At 35.6% G+C, this 19,854-nt stretch overlaps 1 protein-coding gene across 3 annotated transcripts; it reads left to right on the forward strand.

Annotated features, from left to right (window-relative positions):
* Positions 1-6: 6 nt before the first annotated feature.
* Positions 7-18,366, forward strand: LOC117331559 (MTRF1L release factor glutamine methyltransferase-like). 3 transcript variants are annotated; one of them, XM_033890335.1, is made up of 10 exons: positions 7-66; positions 2,659-2,896; positions 4,896-4,978; positions 7,091-7,184; positions 8,246-8,371; positions 9,828-9,945; positions 10,252-10,357; positions 10,838-10,933; positions 11,106-11,216; positions 17,516-18,366. In XM_033890335.1, exons 2-10 carry the CDS (start codon positions 2,663-2,665, stop codon positions 17,541-17,543), a joined length of 996 nt encoding a protein of 331 aa, XP_033746226.1. In that variant the 5' UTR covers positions 7-66; positions 2,659-2,662; the 3' UTR covers positions 17,544-18,366. The 3 variants fall into 3 exon arrangements, with proteins under 3 accessions (XP_033746226.1, XP_033746224.1, XP_033746227.1); XM_033890333.1 differs by having other exon boundaries at positions 64-168; XM_033890336.1 differs by lacking the exon at positions 7-66 and adding an exon at positions 1,730-1,897.
* Positions 18,367-19,854: the final 1,488 nt, after the last annotated feature.

Raw genomic sequence — 19,854 nt, forward strand, 5'->3', positions numbered from 1 at the left:
TGTTAAGCGTGAGTGTGACAAGATGTAAAAGGGTGCATTCGATGCGATTGTGTGCACATGTGTCGGGTGGGTAAACAATGATATATTGCAAGACCCATCGTCAAGTTGGTCTTTAAAATGATCTCGCTGTTTTGAATGATTAGGAATGGGACTAGAAAGTTATCAAATGTAATTGTATTATGCAATTTACGTGTGTGGTTTAGCCCACAGGTATATAAAAAAAAAATCCACTCTGTCTCTATAAAATAGACAGTACTACACGTCAGTAGACTTAGTATGAGTAGAGTGGAATTTATATATAATCCAATATCCTTGATATGTAATGTTTTAACTCTGGGTGTTAACTACCAGATACAAGTCCCTATGTCTAATCCTGATATCTCTCTTAATCTACACAGGTACTTGTGGACATGATTATGATGTTTCTAATTCAAATGTTTCATTATAGACGAGTAAATTATTGTATTACAATCGCATGCTTAATTAAAAAAAATCGTACCTCGGCCTTATAAATACTAATTATAAGGCTGAGGTATGATATATTTTTTTTAAATTAAGCATGCGACTGTAATACAATAATTTACTCGTCTATAATGAAACATTTGAATTAGAAACATCATAATCATGTCCACAAGTACCTGTGCCTAAATTTCCCTTTTAGTTCTAAACAGGACTATATTTATGTTAAATACTTGGCTTGGTTTTCCGTTCATATTTATAGGCCATTAAAGATAATAATTCTAATATAATGGCGACTAATAACATATCTTCATGATATCCACATTTATGAAAATCTCTGATGAATTTTGGTTCTGTTATTAGCTCATCAAGTTTCCCCTTGCCATGACACTATGTCTGGTGTTGACATGGTGTCGGGTCCATAGGAAACTCAGGCTGTTCAGTACTATGAAGGAAAAATGAAAAATTCCTACCTGTACTTGGTCTTGGACCTACATATTGTACTGTAACAGGAGAGGAAAAATGAAACGACCTGACCAGGATTCAAAACGGGGACCTGAGCTGCATCGCACTTCAGACATTTGTCCAGTCATTTTATAGTAAAAATATGGCTAACCTCAAACTAATTGCAAAAGAATTTATCTACCTGGTCCAAGCAATCAATCCAGTTGTCCCTCCTTCAATACAGTCTTCTATATACCACCTTTTGTTGGTATTTAGTTCAGTATCAAATGTAAACAGGAGAGGAAATTAAAATGCAGCGACCAGATTAGCACTCACGACCGGGACCTTTGAACTTTAGACAGCTGCTCTAACCATTTCAGCTATATTGCAGTCCAGCTAAGTTAAGTCCATAGCTGAAGACTAATTCCCATTAGCTTGAGATAGCTAAAACCTTATGTTGTTCTCTTTTACACATTCCCAATTATCAAGTAAAGGGTAAGATGCCTGTGTCTTCAATATGGCATTTTTCTCACTAATTTTCAAATCTTATTAAACAGAAAGCTTTGTTAGTAACAATTTATTATAAATTTTATGCACCAATGTGTCAATTGCCAAGATTTACCAACTCCCTATCAACCAGGTATATATATATAAACAAGCCAATGGGTCCCAGTGATCTCCAATTTAAGCAAATTTTAATGTATGTTATACATGCCCATATGTTAATAATTATGATGTTTAGGTACAGTGTCACTGTGCATGTCTTGTGACAACCTAACTCTTCATTTTCAATGATTTATCATGCATATGAATTTATCATTTTTAGCTTACCTGGCCCCAAGGGCACAGCAGCCGTAATCCAGCCTCCATCGACAATTCCTTTAAATCCCTTCTAGTCCTGAATGCCAGAATTGTTTTTGATGAAAATTAATCTGGAGCATAATTGGGCAAATGAGATGTAGTGGTGTATAAACAAAGAGTCTGGCTCCCTTTGGAAATTACAGAATGAATATCTAATGTTGTAGAAATGGAGGATGTTGCACTCTTTGGGTGGGAGAAAGGGGGGCCAATAGGGTAAATGTAGCAAACAAAAAACAAAAACCACTTCAAAATCCTTTTTCAATTTAGTCCACCTGTAGTTTGAACCATAACACTATATCAAACATTTATGCATATTGGGAATAGAGGCCGGCATAATGTTTCTCAAAATCAACTCTGTTTACAGTGATTGTCTGATATACACTGACGTTAGTAACCCTTTAATTAACAAAACCAGTATAAAATGTGAAGGAAGGTAGTGCCAGCACAACTGAATATATATGTAATAAGATATGTCTCTGACTGAAGGGAGATAACTCCACCACAACCTAAAGGGAAAAGAACTTACAATGCTAGTTCTAAAGCTTAATAACTGAAGAAAGGCAAATCCAACAAAAATTACGGGGTTCTGTAAAGCATAATAACAGAAGGAATATAAACTTCAATACAAATTACAGAGTTATGTAAAGCATAATAATTTCAACACAAATCACAGTTTTTCTATGGCATAATAACTAAAGGGAGATAACTGCAACACAAATTATAGTTCTGTAAAGCATGATAGCTAAAGGAAGGTAACTCCATCACACATAACAGAGTTCTGTAAAGCATAATAACTAAAGGGCAATAACTACATATATATGAGAACATTTACTAACATATGTCTCAAACATAATAACATGGAAGCAACTTTAAAGATACAATTTGTATTTGCAGTCTGATGTTTGTCCTCAGAAGCTTGAATAAGCATTGCACAAAGCGTACTTGGAAATGGTGTTGTATGACTCATCCTGGTTTCGGGTCTCCTAATGCCCAGTTCAGTGGGGTGCAGCCCAACCCAAAGTCAGTTGTTGCTATGGTAGACAAGTGGACACACTTGCTTGAAAGTGAGAATGTGCCGGAACCCAGGGAGTCTGTCCAGCTCATCATAGCAAGTGTCCTTGGGCATAAAATGGTAGGTACATTTGACATATCCTATCAGTTTACCAGTCCTCACCTTTTGTTCTGGTTTGCAATACACATTTCGCACTGAACATCAGCCTACCAATCCCAGGCCTCAACCTCCTGGTAAAGCAAATGCTAAACAGGTACTCCTCATGTGGTACTGCTCAGTGTTATTTGTGAGTTACTCCCCTTAGTCCATATCGATAGACTCCCCTTGTCATGAAATGAGCTAAACCCCATGTTGTGTTATGATAAAGTAAGGTGGTGTGTACATTTGCTGTGTAATGAGTTTTTCTTCATGACGTATAATATCAATTACTCTTCATGTCATATAATGTCAATTACTCTTCATGTCGTATAATGTCAATTACTCTTCATGTCGTATAATATCAATTACTCTTCATGTCATATAATGTCAATTACTCTTCATGTCGTATAATGTCAATTACTCTTCATGTCGTATAATGTCAATTACTCTTCATGGTGTATAATGCCAATTACTCTTCATGTCGTATAATGTCAATTACTCTTCATGCCATATAATGTCAATTACTCTTCATGGTGTATAATGCCAATTACTCTTCATGGTGTATAATGCCAATTACTCTTCATGTCGTATAATGTCAATTACTCTTCATGTCGTATAATGTCAATTACTCTTCATGCTGTATAATGTCAATTACTCTTCATGTCGTATAATGTCAATTACTCTTCATGTTGTATAATGTCAATTACTCTTCATGCTGTATAATGCCAATTACTCTTCGTGCTGTATAATGCCAATTACTCTTCATGTCGTATAATGTCAATTACTCTTCATGCTGTATTATGTCAATTACTCTTCATGTTGTATAAGGTCAATTACTCTTCATGTTGTATAATGTCAATTACTCTTTGTGCTGTATAATGCCAATTACTCTTCATGTCGTATAATGTCAATTACTCTTCATGTTGTATAATGTCAATTACTCTTAATGTCGTATAATGTCAATTACTCTTCATGCTGTATAATGTCAATTACTCTTCATGTCGTATAATGTCAATTCCTCTTCATGTCGTATAATGTCAGTTACTCTTCATGTCGTATAGTATCAGTTACTCTTCATGTCGTATAATGTCAATTACTCTTCATGTCGTATAATGTCAATTACTCTTCATGTCGTATAATGTCAATTACTCTTCATGTCGTATAATGTCAATTACTCTTCATGTCGTATAATGTCAATTACTCTTCATGTCATATAATGTCAATTACTCTTCATGTCGTTTAATGTCAATTACTATCCATGTCATATAATGTCAGTTACTCTTCATGTCGTATAATGTCAATCACTCTTCATGTCGTACATGTATAATGTCAATTACTCTTCATGTCGTTTAATGTCAATTACTATCCATGTCATATAATGTCAGTTACTCTTCATGTCGTATAATGTCAATCACTCTTCATGTCGTACATGTATAATGTCAATTACTCTTCATGTCGTTTAATGTCAATTACTATCCATGTCATATAATGTCAATTACTCTTCATGTCGTATAAGGTATTTTACTCTTCATGTCATATAATGTCAATTACTCTTCATGTCGTATAATGTCAATTACTCTTCATGTCATATACTGTCAATTACTCTTCATATTGTATAATGTCAATTACTCTTCATGTCGTACATGTATAATGTCAATTACTCTTCATGACGTAGAATGTCAATCACTCTTCATGTCGTACATGTGTAATGTCAATTAATTACTCTTCATGGTGCATAATCTTAATTATTCTTTATAATGTATAATGCTTGATTTAATCCCCAGTGGTTTATAAAGTCTGTCCATATTCTGTGATCTCACTCTGTATTATACTTTCACCATTTTTGTTAATTATACATTCGTAGAGTGAGTTATTTCCCTTCCCATGTAATGAGTTACTTCCACTGCCGCTGTGCAAAAAGGTAAATAAATACAAATTGCTACCATCACTGTATCTGTAACATTTTGTCTCCCCTTTCTAGATTCATGATGTTGCAAAGGATCTTGTCCTTCACCAAGACCAGATAGACAAAATTGCTGAAATGTGTAGAAAACGATACGAAAGGTAACTATTGTATACCATATGTTAAACGGTACAAAAGGTAACTAATGTGTACCATGTGTTAAACGGTACAGTAGGTAACTAATGTGTACCATGTGTTAAATGGTACAAAAGGTAACTAATGTGTACCATGTGTTAAACGGTACAAAAGGTAACTAATGTGTACCATGTGTTAAATGGTACAGTAGGTAACTAATGTGTACCATGTGTTAAAGGTACAATAGGTAATTAATGTGTACCATGTGTTAAAGGTACAATAGGTAATTAATGTGTACCATGTGTTAAAGGTACAATAGGTAACTAATGTGTACCATGTGTTAAATGGTACAAAAGGTAACTAATGTGTACCATGTGTTAAACGGTACAAAAGGTAACTAATGTGTACCATGTGTTAAATGGTACAGTAGGTAACTAATGTGTACCATGTGTTAAAGGTACAATAGGTAATTAATGTGTACCATGTGTTAAATGGTACAAAAGGTAACTAATGTGTACCATGTGTTAAACGGTACAAAAGGTAACTAATATGTAATGTGTACCATGTGTTAAACGGTACAGTAGGTAACTAATGTGTACCATGTGTTAAACGGTACAGTAGGTAACTAATGTGTACCATGTGTTAAACGGTACAGTAGGTAACTAATGTGTACCATGTGTTAAACGGTACAGTAGGTAACTAATGTGTACCATGTGTTAAACGGTACAAAAGGTAACTAATATGTACCATGTGTTAAATGGTACAAAAGGTAACTAATGTGTACCATGTGTTAAAGGTACAAAAGGTAACTAATGTGTACCATGTGTTAAATAGTACAAAAGGTAACTAATATGTACCATGTGTTAAACGGTACAAAAGGTAACTAATGTGTACCATGTGTTAAACGGTACAATAGGTAACTAATGTGTACCATGTGTTAAATAGTACAAAAGGTAACTAATGTGTACCATGTGTTAAACGGTACAAAAGGTAACTAATGTGTACCATGTGTTAAAGGTACAATAGGTAACTAATGTGTACCATGTGTTAAATAGTACAAAAGGTAACTAATATGTACCATGTGTTAAATAGTACAAAAGGTAACTAATGTGTACCATGTGTTAAATGGTACAAAAGGTAACTAATGTGTACCATGTGTTAAATGGTACAAAAGGTAACTAATGTGTACCATGTGTTAAACGGTACAAAAGGTAACTAATGTGTACCATGTGTTAAATGGTACAGTAGGTAACTAATGTGAACCATGTGTTAAACGGTACAAAAGGTAACTAATGTGTACCATATGTTAAACGGTACAAAAGGTAACTAATGTGTACCATGTGTTAAATGATACAAAAGGTAACTAATGTGTACCATGTGTTAAATAGTACAAAAGGTAACTAATGTGTACCATGTGTTAAATGGTACAGTAGGTAACTAATGTGAACCATGTGTTAAACGGTACAAAAGGTAACTAATGTGTACCATATGTTAAACGGTACAAAAGGTAACTAATGTGTACCATGTGTTAAACGGTACAAAAGGTAACTAATGTGTACCATGTGTTAAATGGTACAAAAGGTAACTAATGTGTACCATGTGTTAAATGGTACAGTAGGTAACTAATGTGTACCATATGTTAAATGGTACAGTAGGTAACTAATGTGTACCATGTGTTAAACGGTACAAAAGGTAACTAATGTGAACCATGTGTTAAATGGTACAAAAGGTAACTAATATGTACCATGTGTTAAATGATACAGTAGGTAACTAATGTGTACCATGTGTTAAATGGTACAAAAGGTAACTAATGTGTACCATGTGTTAAACGGTACAAAAGGTAACTAATATGTACCATGTGTTAAACGGTAGAATAGGTAATTAATGCATACTTTGAGTACCTTTCATTCTCTTTACTTCCATACCATATCTGAAAGTTCTTAGGCTCCAGTAAAGCATCTCAGTTTCCTACATTTTACACTTATATTGGTCAAGACAAGAAACAAAACAATTGATAAAGCTTCTTCCTAAATCTTTGCAGGGTGGAGAATACTGCAATATGTGTATTTTACAATGGACCTATGTCTTGATTTTCATACTGCTCAATAAATAAATTACATATAAATTATTGAATTCAGAATGCCAGTGCAATACATCATTGGGGAATGGGACTTTCATGAGCTTACCCTTAAAATGAGGCCCCCAGTGTTCATCCCGAGACCAGAGACCGAGGTAAGATATTCAGACCAAGACACATGTAATATTTACATCTCTAGACCAGAGACTGAGGTAAGATATTCAGGCCAAGATACAAATGCAACAGTTACATCTCTAGACCAGAGACAGAGGTAAGATATTCAGGCCAAGACACAAATGTAACAGTCACATCTCTAGACCAGAGACCGAGGTAAGATATTCAGACCAAGACACATGTAACAGTCACATCTCTAGACCAGAGACTGAGGAAAGATATTCAGACCAAGACACATGTAACAGTTACATCTCTAGACCAGAGACCGAGGTAAGATATTCAGACCAAGACACATGTAACAGTCACATCTCTAGACCAGAGACAGAGGTAAGATATTCAGACCAAGACACATGTAACAGTCACATCTCTAGACCAGAGACCGAGGTAAGATATTCAGACCAAGACACATGTAATATTTACATCTCTAGACCAGAGACTGAGGAAAGATATTCAGACCAAGACACAAATGTAACAGTCACATCTCTAGACCAGAGACCGAGGTAAGATATTCAGGCCAAGACACAAATGTAACAGTCACATCTCTAGACCAGAGACAGAGGTAAGATATTCAGGCCAAGACACAAATGTAACAGTCACATCTCTAGACCAGAGACTGAGGTAAGATATTCAGACCAAGACACATGTAACAGTCACATCTCTAGACCAGAGACTGAGGTAAGATATTCAGACCAAGACACATCTAACAGTCACATCTCTAGACCAGAGACAGAGGTAAGATATTCAGACCAAGACACAAATGTAGCATTTTCTTCCCTAGACTTGACACTGAGATAAGTTCAGGTCAAGACACAAATGTAAGTTTCCTCCATTGATAAAATTTACTGAATCAGATGCAAGTTTAGGGAATTATCTGTCACTAACAATATCATAATGTATATACATGTATTATAATTTATATTAGATTATATAAATACATGTGTATGTGAAAATATGAAATGGTAACAGCTGCATATTAAGATAATTTTTAGAACTTTGCTTTGCTTTGTTTTTTAAATCTGTTTCAAATTATGTGTTTTTACAGGAACTTGCCCATCTCGCTTACAATGACATCAAGAAATACCATGACACTTCAAAGCCTACAAGGATTCTGGAGTTAGGCAGTGGCAGTGGGGCAATATCTGTTTACCTTCTTAACAAATTACCTCAGGTAACATATTAAATTGGTTGTCATCCCTAGTGTAACAGTTGTTCTTTTCAAAATGTATTCATTGGTATCACATAATAATTATACATTTTCTTTATTACAGAATTATTTTTTGAAATACATTTGTGAAGCATCACTAGATTGTGTGTTATTGTGCTTCTTCTTCTTTTTTTACATTCAAACGGCAAGACCAAAGTAGAGTCCAAATTAAAAGAACTTGGTGTCTTAGTAGGTACATGTAACTGTTGGGAGTGTCATTTGTGGTTCAGTCCATGTCATAGTGACTGGTTCATGATACATTAATTTATGAGAAAATAGCTATAAGAAGTTTATGTTTTAGACAGAGGTATCTGTAATGCTGTAAGTTTGTGTTTTAGACAGATATAGCTGTAATACTGTAAGTTTGTGTTTTAGACAGAGATAGCTGTTATGCTGTAAGTTTGTGTTTTAGACAAAGGTATCTATAATACTGTAATTTTGTGTTTTAGACTGAGATAGCTGTAATGCTGTAAGTTTGTGTTTTAGACAGAGATAGCTGTAATACTGTAAGTTTGTGTTTTAGACAGAGATAGCTGTAATGCTGTAAGTTTGTGTTTTAGACAGAGATAGCTGTTATGCTGTAAGTTTGTGTTTTAGACAGAGATAGCTGTAATGCTGTAAGTTTGTGTTTTAGACAGAGATAGCTGTAATGCTGTAAGTTTGTGTTTTAGACAGAGATAGCTGTAATACTGTAAGTTTGTGTTTTAGACAGAGATAGCTGTAATGCTGTAAGTCTGTGTTTTAGACAGATATAGCTGTAATACTGTAAGTTTGTGTTTTAGACAGAGATAGCTGTAATGCTGTAAGTCTGTGTTTTAGACAGAGATAGCTGTAATGCTGTAAGTTTGTGTTTTAGACAGAGATAGCTGTTATGCTGTAAGTTTGTGTTTTAGACAGAGATAGCTGTAATGCTGTAAGTTTGTGTTTTAGACAGAGATAGCTGTTATTTTGTAAGTTTGTGTTTTAGACAGAGATAGCTGTAATATTGTAAGTTGGTGTTTTAGACAGAGATAGCTGTTATGCTGTAAGTTTGTGTTTTAGACAGAGATAGCTGTAATACTGTAAGTTTGTGTTTTAGACAAAGGTATCTGTAATGTTGTAAGTTTGTGTTTTAGACAGATATAGCTGTAATACTGTAAGTTTGTGTTTTAGACATGTAGAGGTATCTGTAATGTTGTAAGTTTGTGTTTTAGACAGATATAGCTGTAATGCTGTAAGTTTGTGTTTTAGACATGTAGAGGTATCTGTAATGTTGTAAGTTTGTGTTTTAGACAGAGGTATCTGTAATGTTGTAAGTTTGTGTTTAAGATAGGGGTAGCTGGTGTAATACTGTACGGTTTGTTAATAGACAGACGTAGTTGGTGTAATAAGTTTGTGTTTTAGACAGACATTGCTGTAATGCTGTAATTTTGTGTTTTAGGCAGAGGTCGTAGCAGTAGACAAGAGTAGAATAGCATGTGACTTGACTGAAGAGAATGCTATGTGTACAGGTGTACATACACGACTCACCACTCTGACGATGGACTACTCTAAACCTGGTTAGTGATCTCAGACAAAGTTTGTGGTAGGGATTAATGATTAATTAAAAATTACATGCTATTTTTGACTTATCTAATAAAAAATCTGACCTCCTTATTCTATAACTTTGTGTGTACCTTACTTATTTTGATAATGTGCTTGAAGAACTTTCTTTGTGACATTTTGATAAACAAGATATACTTTGTTCAGTGTTCTTCAATATTTTCATTATACAACATCTTTAGTGTGTCATTGTGTTGTTTAATATTTCTCAGAAATGTATAATGTACTGCTGTTGTACAAACTATACGTGTATGTTAATGTAGATTCCTGGCCGACTTTGAGGTCACATGGTCTGTATGACCTTGTCATTGCCAATCCGCCATATGTAAGGACTGATGAGATACAAAGTATGGAAACTGAATTGACTCAGTAAGTTTGTCTGGATAATGGACCTGTAACAGATGACACAGAGCGGCTTATCATATATAATGTAATTTCAGCTTGATTTGCATTTCACATTTTCTGTACAAATTCAATTATTATAATGTGTTTGTGTTTCTAAATTGTTAGTCTTTCAAGCTTATTAAGATCTGCACTCCCCTTCCGTAAACTACAATCTGCTACGTCAAGTAACAGGAGCTTCTGTGATAAATAGAACTATTTAGTCTGAATTTGATATAATATTTGATATCTGATTCCTGCAAGGGATCAAACTACCCAAACTGTGTCCTAGATACATGTATCAATGATTTATATATCTCGGGAAGCTGTTGACCATCCACTGCTGTTGTGCTTGGGTCAAGATACATTTAGATCAAACTGACCTCACTTGCTCTAGAAAGAACATATAAAAATAAACTTGATGCCAGCTGTAACGAATAAACAAATGAATGCCATTGTATTTTGTAGATATGAGGACCCACATGCCTTTGATGGTGGCAAGGATGGACTAGATTATGTCAGAATTATACTGTCAATGTCAGCACAATTACTTAAGCCTGACAGGTACATCTAGTTATATTGTCAGTTTACAAACATTCATTGATTGAAGTTTGATTACAACAACTGTACATCAAAATTAATGGGCCATACAGTATCTTGAACAGGTAAAATTATTCTGCATCAGAAATTCTGTGATTTAATAGGTATAATGTACCTGTTTATTTTATTGTTTCAGTGCTCTATGGCTTGAGGTAGGACTAGGACACTGTGATATTATCAGGTCAGAGGTTGGTGATCAGATACAAGGGCTTCGCTTCTGTTCGGCAGTTGCAGACTTTACCAACAGGTATTATCTGTTAGCTTATCTTGCCAAAATTACAAGCTCTTACTAGCAATTGTGACAGTTTGTCATCTGTCCATCTTCCCTTAGACTAAATGATCTTGCTGTGATGACTTCCCTTACACTAAATGATCTTACTGTGGTGACTTCCCTTACACTAAATGATCTTACTGTGATGACTTCCCTTACACTAAATGATCTTACTGTGATGACCTCCCTTACACTAAATGATCTTGCTGTGATGACCTCCCTTACACTAAATGATCTTACTGTGATGACTTCCCTTACACTAAATGATCTTGCTGTGATGACTTCCCTTAGACTAAATGATCTTGCTGTGGTGACTTCCCTTACACTAAATGATCTTACTGTGGTGACTTCCCTTACACTAAATGATCTTACTGTGATGACTTCCCTTAGACCAAATGATCTTACTGTGGTGACTTCCCTTAGACTAAATGATCTTGCTGTGATGACTTCCCTTACACTAAATGATCTTACTGTGGTGACTTCCCTTAGACTAAATGATCTTACTGTGGTGACCTCCCTTACACTAAATGATCTTACTGTGGTGACTTCCCTTAGACTAAATGATCTTACTGTGATGACTTCCCTTAGACTAAATGATCTTACTGTGATGACTTCCCTTACACTAAATGATCTTGCTGTGATGACTTCCCTTACACTAAACGATCTTACTGTGGTGACTTCCCTTACACTAAATGATCTTACTGTGGTGACTTCCCTTACACTAAATGATCTTACTGTGATGACTTCCTTAGACTAAATGATCTTACTGTGATGACTTCCCTTAGACTAAATGATCTTGTTGTGATGACTTCCCTTACACTAAATGATCTTGCTGTGATGACTTCCCTTACACTAAATGATCTTGCTGTGGTGACTTCCCTTACACTAAATGATCTTGCTGTGATGACTTCCCTTACACTAAATGATCTTGCTGTGGTGACTTCCCTTACACTAAATGATCTTACTGTGGTGACTTCCCTTAGACTAAATGATCTTACTGTGATGACTTCCCTTAGACTAAATAATCTTGCTGTGATGACTTCCCTTAGACTAAATGATCTTGTTGTGATGACTTATCTTAGACTAAATAATCTTGCTGTGATGACTTCCCTTAGACTAAATGATCTTGCTGTGATGACTTATCTTAGACTAAATGATCTTACTGTGGTGACTTCCCTTAGACTAAATGATCTTACTGTGGTGACTTCCCTTAGACTAAATGATCTTGCTGTGATGACTTCCCTTACACAAAATGATCTTACTGTGGTGACTTCCCTTAGACTAAATGATCTTGCTGTGATGACTTATCTTAGACTAAATGATCTTGCTGTGATGACTTCCCTTACACTAAATGATCTTACTGTGGTGACTTCCCTTACACTAAATAATCTTGCTGTGATGACTTCCCTTAGACTAAATGATCTTACTGTGATGACTTCCCCTAGACTAAATGATCTTACTGTGGTGACTTCCCTTAGACTAAATGATCTTGCTGTGATGACTTCCCTTAGACTAAATGATCTTGCTGTGATGACCTCCCTTACACTAAATGATCTTGCTGTGATGAGTTCCCTTACACTAAATGATCTTACTGTGGTGACTTCCCTTAGACTAAATGATCTTACTGTGATGACTTCCCTTAGACTAAATAATCTTGCTGTGATGACTTCCCTTAGACTAAATGATCTTACTGTGGTGACTTCCCTTACACTAAATGATCTTACTGTGGTGACTTCCCTTAGACTAAATAATCTTACTGTGATGACTTCCCTTAGACTAAATGATCTTACTGTGGTGACTTCCCTTACACTAAATGATCTTACTGTGGTGACTTCCCTTACACTAAATGATCTTACTGTGATGACTTCCCTTAGACTAAATGATCTTACTGTGGTGACTTCCCTTACACTAAATGATCTTACTGTGGTGACTTCCCTTACACTAAATGATCTTACTGTGATGACTTCCCTTACACTAAATGATCTTACTGTGGTGACTTCCCTTACACTAAATAATCTTGCTGTGATGACTTCCCTTAGACTAAATGATCTTACTGTGATGACTTCCCTTACACTAAATGATCTTACTGTGGTGACTTCCCTTACACTAAATGATCTTACTGTGATGACTTCCCTTACACTAAATGATCTTACTGTGATGACTTCCCTTACACTAAATGATCTTGCTGTGATGACTTCCCTTACACTAAATGATCTTACTGTGGTGACTTCCCTTACACTAAATGATCTTACTGTGATGACTTCCCTTACACTAAATGATCTTACTGTGGTGACTTCCCTTAGACTAAATGATCTTACTGTGATGACTTCCCTTAGACTAAATAATCTTGCTGTGATGACTTCCCTTAGACTAAATGATCTTACTGTGGTGACTTCCCTTACACTAAATGATCTTACTGTGATGACTTCCCTTAGACTAAATGATCTTACTGTGGTGACTTCCCTTAGACTAAATGATCTTACTGTGGTGACTTCCCTTACACTAAATGATCTTGCTGTGATGACTTCCCTTAGACTAAATGATCTTACTGTGGTGACTTCCCTTACACTAAATGATCTTGCTGTGATGACCTCTCTTAGACTAAATGATCTTGCTGTGATGACCTCCCTTACACTAAATGATCTTACTGTGATGACTTCCCTTACACTAAATGATCTGGCTGTGATGACTTCCCCTAGACTAAATGATCTTACTGTGATGACTTCCCTTAGACTAAATGATCTTGCTGTGATGACTTCTCTTACACTAAATGATCTTGCTGTGATGACTTCCCTTACACTAAATGATCTTACTGTGATGACTTCCCTTACACTAAATGATCTTACTGTGATGACTTCCCTTAGACTAAATGATCTTGCTGTGATGACTTCTCTTACACTAAATGATCTTACTGTGATGACTTCCCTTAGACTAAATGATCTTACTGTGGTGACTTCCCTTACACTAAATGATCTTACTGTGGTGACTTCCCTTAGACTAAATAATCTTGCTGTGATGACTTCCCTTACACTAAATGATCTTACTGTGGTGACTTCCCTTACACTAAATGATCTTACTGTGGTGACTTCCCTTAGACTAAATAATCTTGCTGTGATGACTTCCCTTAGACTAAATAATCTTGCTGTGATGACTTCCCTTACACTAAATGATCTTGCTGTGATGACTTCCCTTACACTAAATGATCTTACTGTGGTGACTTCCCTTAGACTAAATGATCTTACTGTGGTGACTTCCCTTACACTAAATGATCTTACTGTGATGACCTCCCTTAGACTACATGATCTTACTGTGATGACTTCCCTTACACTAAATGATCTTACTGTGATGACTTCCCTTACACTAAATGATCTTACTGTGGTGACTTCCCTTACACTAAATGATCTTGCTGTGATGACTTCCCTTACACTAAATGATCTTACTGTGATGAATTCCCTTAGACTAAATGATCTTGCTGTGATGACTTCCCTTACACTAAATGATCTTACTGTGATGACTTCCCTTAGACTAAATGATCTTACTGTGGTGACTTCCCTTACACTAAATGATCTTGCTGTGATGACTTCCCTTAGACTAAATGATCTTACTGTGGTGACCTCCCTTACACTAAATGATCTTACTGTGGTGACTTCCCTTAGACTAAATGATCTTACTGTGGTGACTTCCCTTACACTAAATGATCTTGCTGTGATGACTTCCCTTAGACCAAATGATCTTACTGTGATGAATTCCCTTACACTAAATGATCTTACTGTGATGACTTCCCTTACACTAAATGATCTTGCTGTGATGACTTCCCTTAGACCAAATGATCTTACTGTGATGAATTCCCTTACACTAAATGATCTTACTGTGATGACTACCCTTAGACTAAATGATCTTACTGTGATGACTTCCCTTACACTAAATGATCTTGCTGTGATGACTTTCCTTACACTAAATGATCTTACTGTGATGACTTCCTTAGACTAAATGATCTTACTGTGGTGACTTCCCTTACACTAAATGATCTTACTGTGATGACTTCCCTTAGACTAAATGATCTTGCTGTGATGACTTCTCTTACACTAAATGATCTTGCTGTGATGACTTCCCTTACACTAAATGATCTTACTGTGATGACTTCCCTTACACTAAATGATCTTACTGTGATGACTTCCCTTAGACTAAATGATCTTGCTGTGATGACTTCTCTTACACTAAATGATCTTACTGTGATGACTTCCCTTAGACTAAATGATCTTACTGTGGTGACTTCCCTTACACTAAATGATCTTACTGTGGTGACTTCCCTTAGACTAAATAATCTTGCTGTGATGACTTCCCTTACACTAAATGATCTTACTGTGGTGACTTCCCTTACACTAAATGATCTTACTGTGGTGACTTCCCTTAGACTAAATAATCTTGCTGTGATGACTTCCCTTAGACTAAATAATCTTGCTGTGATGACTTCCCTTACACTAAATGATCTTGCTGTGATGACTTCCCTTACACTAAATGATCTTACTGTGGTGACTTCCCTTAGACTAAATGATCTTACTGTGGTGACTTCCCTTACACTAAATGATCTTACTGTGATGACCTCCCTTAGACTACATGATCTTACTGTGATGACTTCCCTTACACTAAATGATCTTACTGTGATGACTTCCCTTACACTAAATGATCTTACTGTGGTGACTTCCCTTACACTAAATGATCTTGCTGTGATGACTTCCCTTACACTAAATGATCTTACTGTGATGAATTCCCTTAGACTAAATGATCTTGCTGTGATGACTTCCCTTACACTAAATGATCTTACTGTGATGACTTCCCTTAGACTAAATGATCTTACTGTGGTGACTTCCCTTACACTAAATGATCTTGCTGTGATGACTTCCCTTAGACTAAATGATCTTACTGTGATGAATTCCCTTACACTAAATGATCTTACTGTGATGACTTCCCTTACACTAAATGATCTTGCTGTGATGACTTCCCTTAGACCAAATGATCTTACTGTGATGAATTCCCTTACACTAAATGATCTTACTGTGGTGACTTCCCTTACACTAAATGATCTTGCTGTGATGACTTTCCTTACACTAAATGATCTTACTGTGATGACTTCCTTAGACTAAATGATCTTACTGTGGTGACTTCCCTTACACTAAATGATCTTACTGTGATGACTTCCCTTACACTAAATGATCTTACTGTGGTGACTTCCCTTAGACTAAATGATCTTACTGTGGTGACTTCCCTTACACTAAATGATCTTACTGTGGTGACTTCCCTTAGACTAAATGATCTTACTGTGGTGACTTCCCTTACACTAAATGATCTTACTGTGATGACTCCCTTACACTAAATGATCTTACTGTGGTGACTTCCCTTAGACTAAATGATCTTACTGTGGTGACTTCCCTTACACTAAATGATCTTACTGTGGTGACTTCCCTTAGACTAAATGATCTTACTGTGGTGACCTCCCTTACACTAAATGATCTTACTGTGGTGACTTCCCTTACACTAAATGATCTTACTGTGGTGACTTCCCTTACACTAAATGATCTTGCTGTGATGAATTCCCTTACACTAAATAATCTTGCTGTGATGACTTCCTTAGACTAAATGATCTTACTGTGATGACTTCCCTTAGACTAAATGATCTTACTGTGGTGACTTCCCTTACACTAAATGATCTTACTGTGATGACTTCCCTTACACTAAATGATCTTACTGTGATGACTACCCTTACACTAAATGATCTTACTGTGGTGACTTCCCTTACACTAAATGATCTTACTGTGGTGACTTCCCTTACACTAAATGATCTTACTGTGATGACTTCCCTTAGACTAAATGATCTTACTGTGATGACCTCCCTTACACTAAATGATCTTGCTGTGATGACTTCCCTTACACTAAATGATCTTGCTGTGATGAATTCCCTTACACTAAATGATCTTACTGTGATAAAGGGCTATCAGTTAAAATAACTTTTCTCCCCTGACATTAATTGTGCTGTTTAGCTTGTTGTTTGGGGATTGCTTTAATTATACATGTATCTTACTTTGTATGGAATTATGTTCAAATGTTATTCCTATCTGTATCATTTGATACAAATGGTGTTTTTTTTCCATGATCCTGATTTTGGGTTTACAAGGGAGTAATTTAGTCTGACCATGTTTTTATTATCTGTGTGAAATAAATAACTTAAAATCGTTATTGTATTACTTAATTATTAAGCTGTTCTCTTCATTTGGCAGAGATCGTTTTTGTGTGCTGAGAACTTGACATTCAAAACGGACACCAGAGCTTCCAAGGAACCAACTACTGATCATGTGTGATGTAACTACATCATTACTACCAATATTGTGATTTCAGTTCCTAGATATGACAGTAATATCCTTCAAGATGTTGAAGCAAGATAAAAAAGGAACCCTTCTGAAATTGATGGGTATGCCTTAAACAATAGAGATAAAACCAATTTATGTGCATTTCTACACAAGTCCATATATTCATAATATTCCAGAATGGCAGGTGTAGGTAAGGCCATGAAAAAAATAAAACATTTTGGGAGAATGCCTGGTAGAACAATCATTATGTGATCACTGAGCAGGATGAAGTTGCAATGGTAAACAGATTACAAACGGTTACAGTGTACAAACATGAACAGTTTACAAACAGCAAACATGGTACAAAAGGTGAACTGGTTACTAATGGTTACAAGGTACAAACGATTAACTGGTTACAAATGGTAACAAGGTACAAATGATGAAGTGGTTACAAATGGTAACAGGGTACAAACGATGAACTGGTTACTAATGGTTACAAGGTACAAACGATTAACTGGTTACAAATGGTAACAAGGTACAAATGATGAAGTGGTTACAGATGGTAACAGGGTACAAACAGTGAACAGGTTACAAATGGTTACAAGGTACTAACGATGAACTGGTTACAAACGATGAACTGGTTACTAACGATGAACTGGTTACAAATCAATGGGTACAAAATCTTAGAGGGTCAGAAAGATGTAAAGGAGAATTTGGCTCAAATAACATTAATGAGCTGATGTTACTATCTGCCAAGGATAAACATGTATGTTTGAACGGGATTAATGTTTTTGTTATTTTTGTAATTTACATTCATGATATAAAGCCTACAAACTTTCAAAAAAATCTTTAGAAAAGTGCAGAAGATTTCCAGACAAGATTCAAATACCTACTAGAAATAAAATACCGCCAACAAGAGTACAAAAGTATTGCCTCGCATTGTTTATCACTAAACCACACAATAGCATCAGGGGATGGAATCATCAACTGGAAACTTTACCTCAATATAATGCAATTTTAACAGGAAATATTCCGATATATGGTGATGTTTGCACCTAAATACTGTAGTCACGTGAATATCTAGATTTATACGCAGCAGTAATACATAACTTCAGATACATTATTTGTAAATGTCACCTATCAACACCTAAAACATTAGATATTCTGAGTAACTTTTCTTCGGGTTGGTATATGTATGTCTGTAATGGCTTTTGTGTGTACAAACGAGTAATAGCACTGTGCTTAATATTAGATTTGGCATGCCTATAAACTATTGCACCAAAAGCTTAATAATATATTTGACATAAACATATAACATTAACAATATATTTGACATTAAACATATAAATAATAAGTCCAAAATGAAGCCCTAAAACTAAATATCAGTATATCCTAGTACAATTATAGAGGAGTTTACTGATGTCTTTCAACACATGAACTAAGCATTTACAAAAGTGATTGTATTCCGACTCAAAGAAGTAATACTTAACCTCCACAGAAACCTTTACCAAATACGAGAACCTTTAGTTAGTACTAATATAAGAGTTTACAGAGTTAACATTTAGAAACCAACTCAGATCTCTTCACAAGGCGAGCTAAAAAGGGCAATGAATTTTGTAAATTTAATTGAATCAAAGTGTGTTAAATATCACAATTATAAAACCTAACAAGTTTCAAAGAAATCGATTGAAAAATGTAGATATCAGAACAAAAACAATGAAAAAACAAAGGACAATATCCTTTGCAAAAGTATTTGAATCCAAATTTCATTCAGGGAAACAACTACATATGATTATAATGCATACTTAGTTTCAAAGAGATGGTCGGTAAAAAAAATGTAGATTTCCAGACAAAAGGTTATGCCATATAAAAGGAAAGAAGATGCCATATTGTAATACTTGCATCAAATTTGATTCAGGGCTCCAGGTTTTTGTTTGGGGTTATCGGTAACTACCTATATTACTAAACCCTAGTTCTCATAATTCTATCTCTCCACTCTAATAGGGGCAGCGGTGGCCGAGTGGTTAAGGTGTCCCGACACTTTAACACTAGCCCTCCACCTCTGGGTTGCGAGTTCGAAACCAATGTGGGGCAGTTGCCAGGTACTGACCGTAGGCCGGTGGTTTTTCTCCGGGTACTCCGGCTTTCCTCCACCTCCAAAACCTGGCACGTCCTTAAATGACCCTGGCTGTTAATAGGACGTTAAACAAAAACAAACCAAACTCCACTCTAATATCCAATGTACCAGATGATCATTAGAGACAACCCAA

This window comes from Pecten maximus, chromosome 7, assembly GCF_902652985.1.
Source record: "Pecten maximus chromosome 7, xPecMax1.1, whole genome shotgun sequence".
NCBI lineage: Eukaryota > Metazoa > Mollusca > Bivalvia > Pectinida > Pectinidae > Pecten > Pecten maximus.

Bases quoted from the DNA above. Each gene is read 5' to 3' on its own strand.
- LOC117331559 (XM_033890333.1), top strand. From the start codon at position 146: ATGGGACTAGAAAGTTATCAAAT. The intron at 4,979-7,090 runs GTAACTATTGTA...TATTGAATTCAG, and splicing joins TGTAGAAAACGATACGAAAG to AATGCCAGTGCAATACATCA. The intron at 9,946-10,251 runs GTTAGTGATCTC...ATGTTAATGTAG, and splicing joins GATGGACTACTCTAAACCTG to ATTCCTGGCCGACTTTGAGG.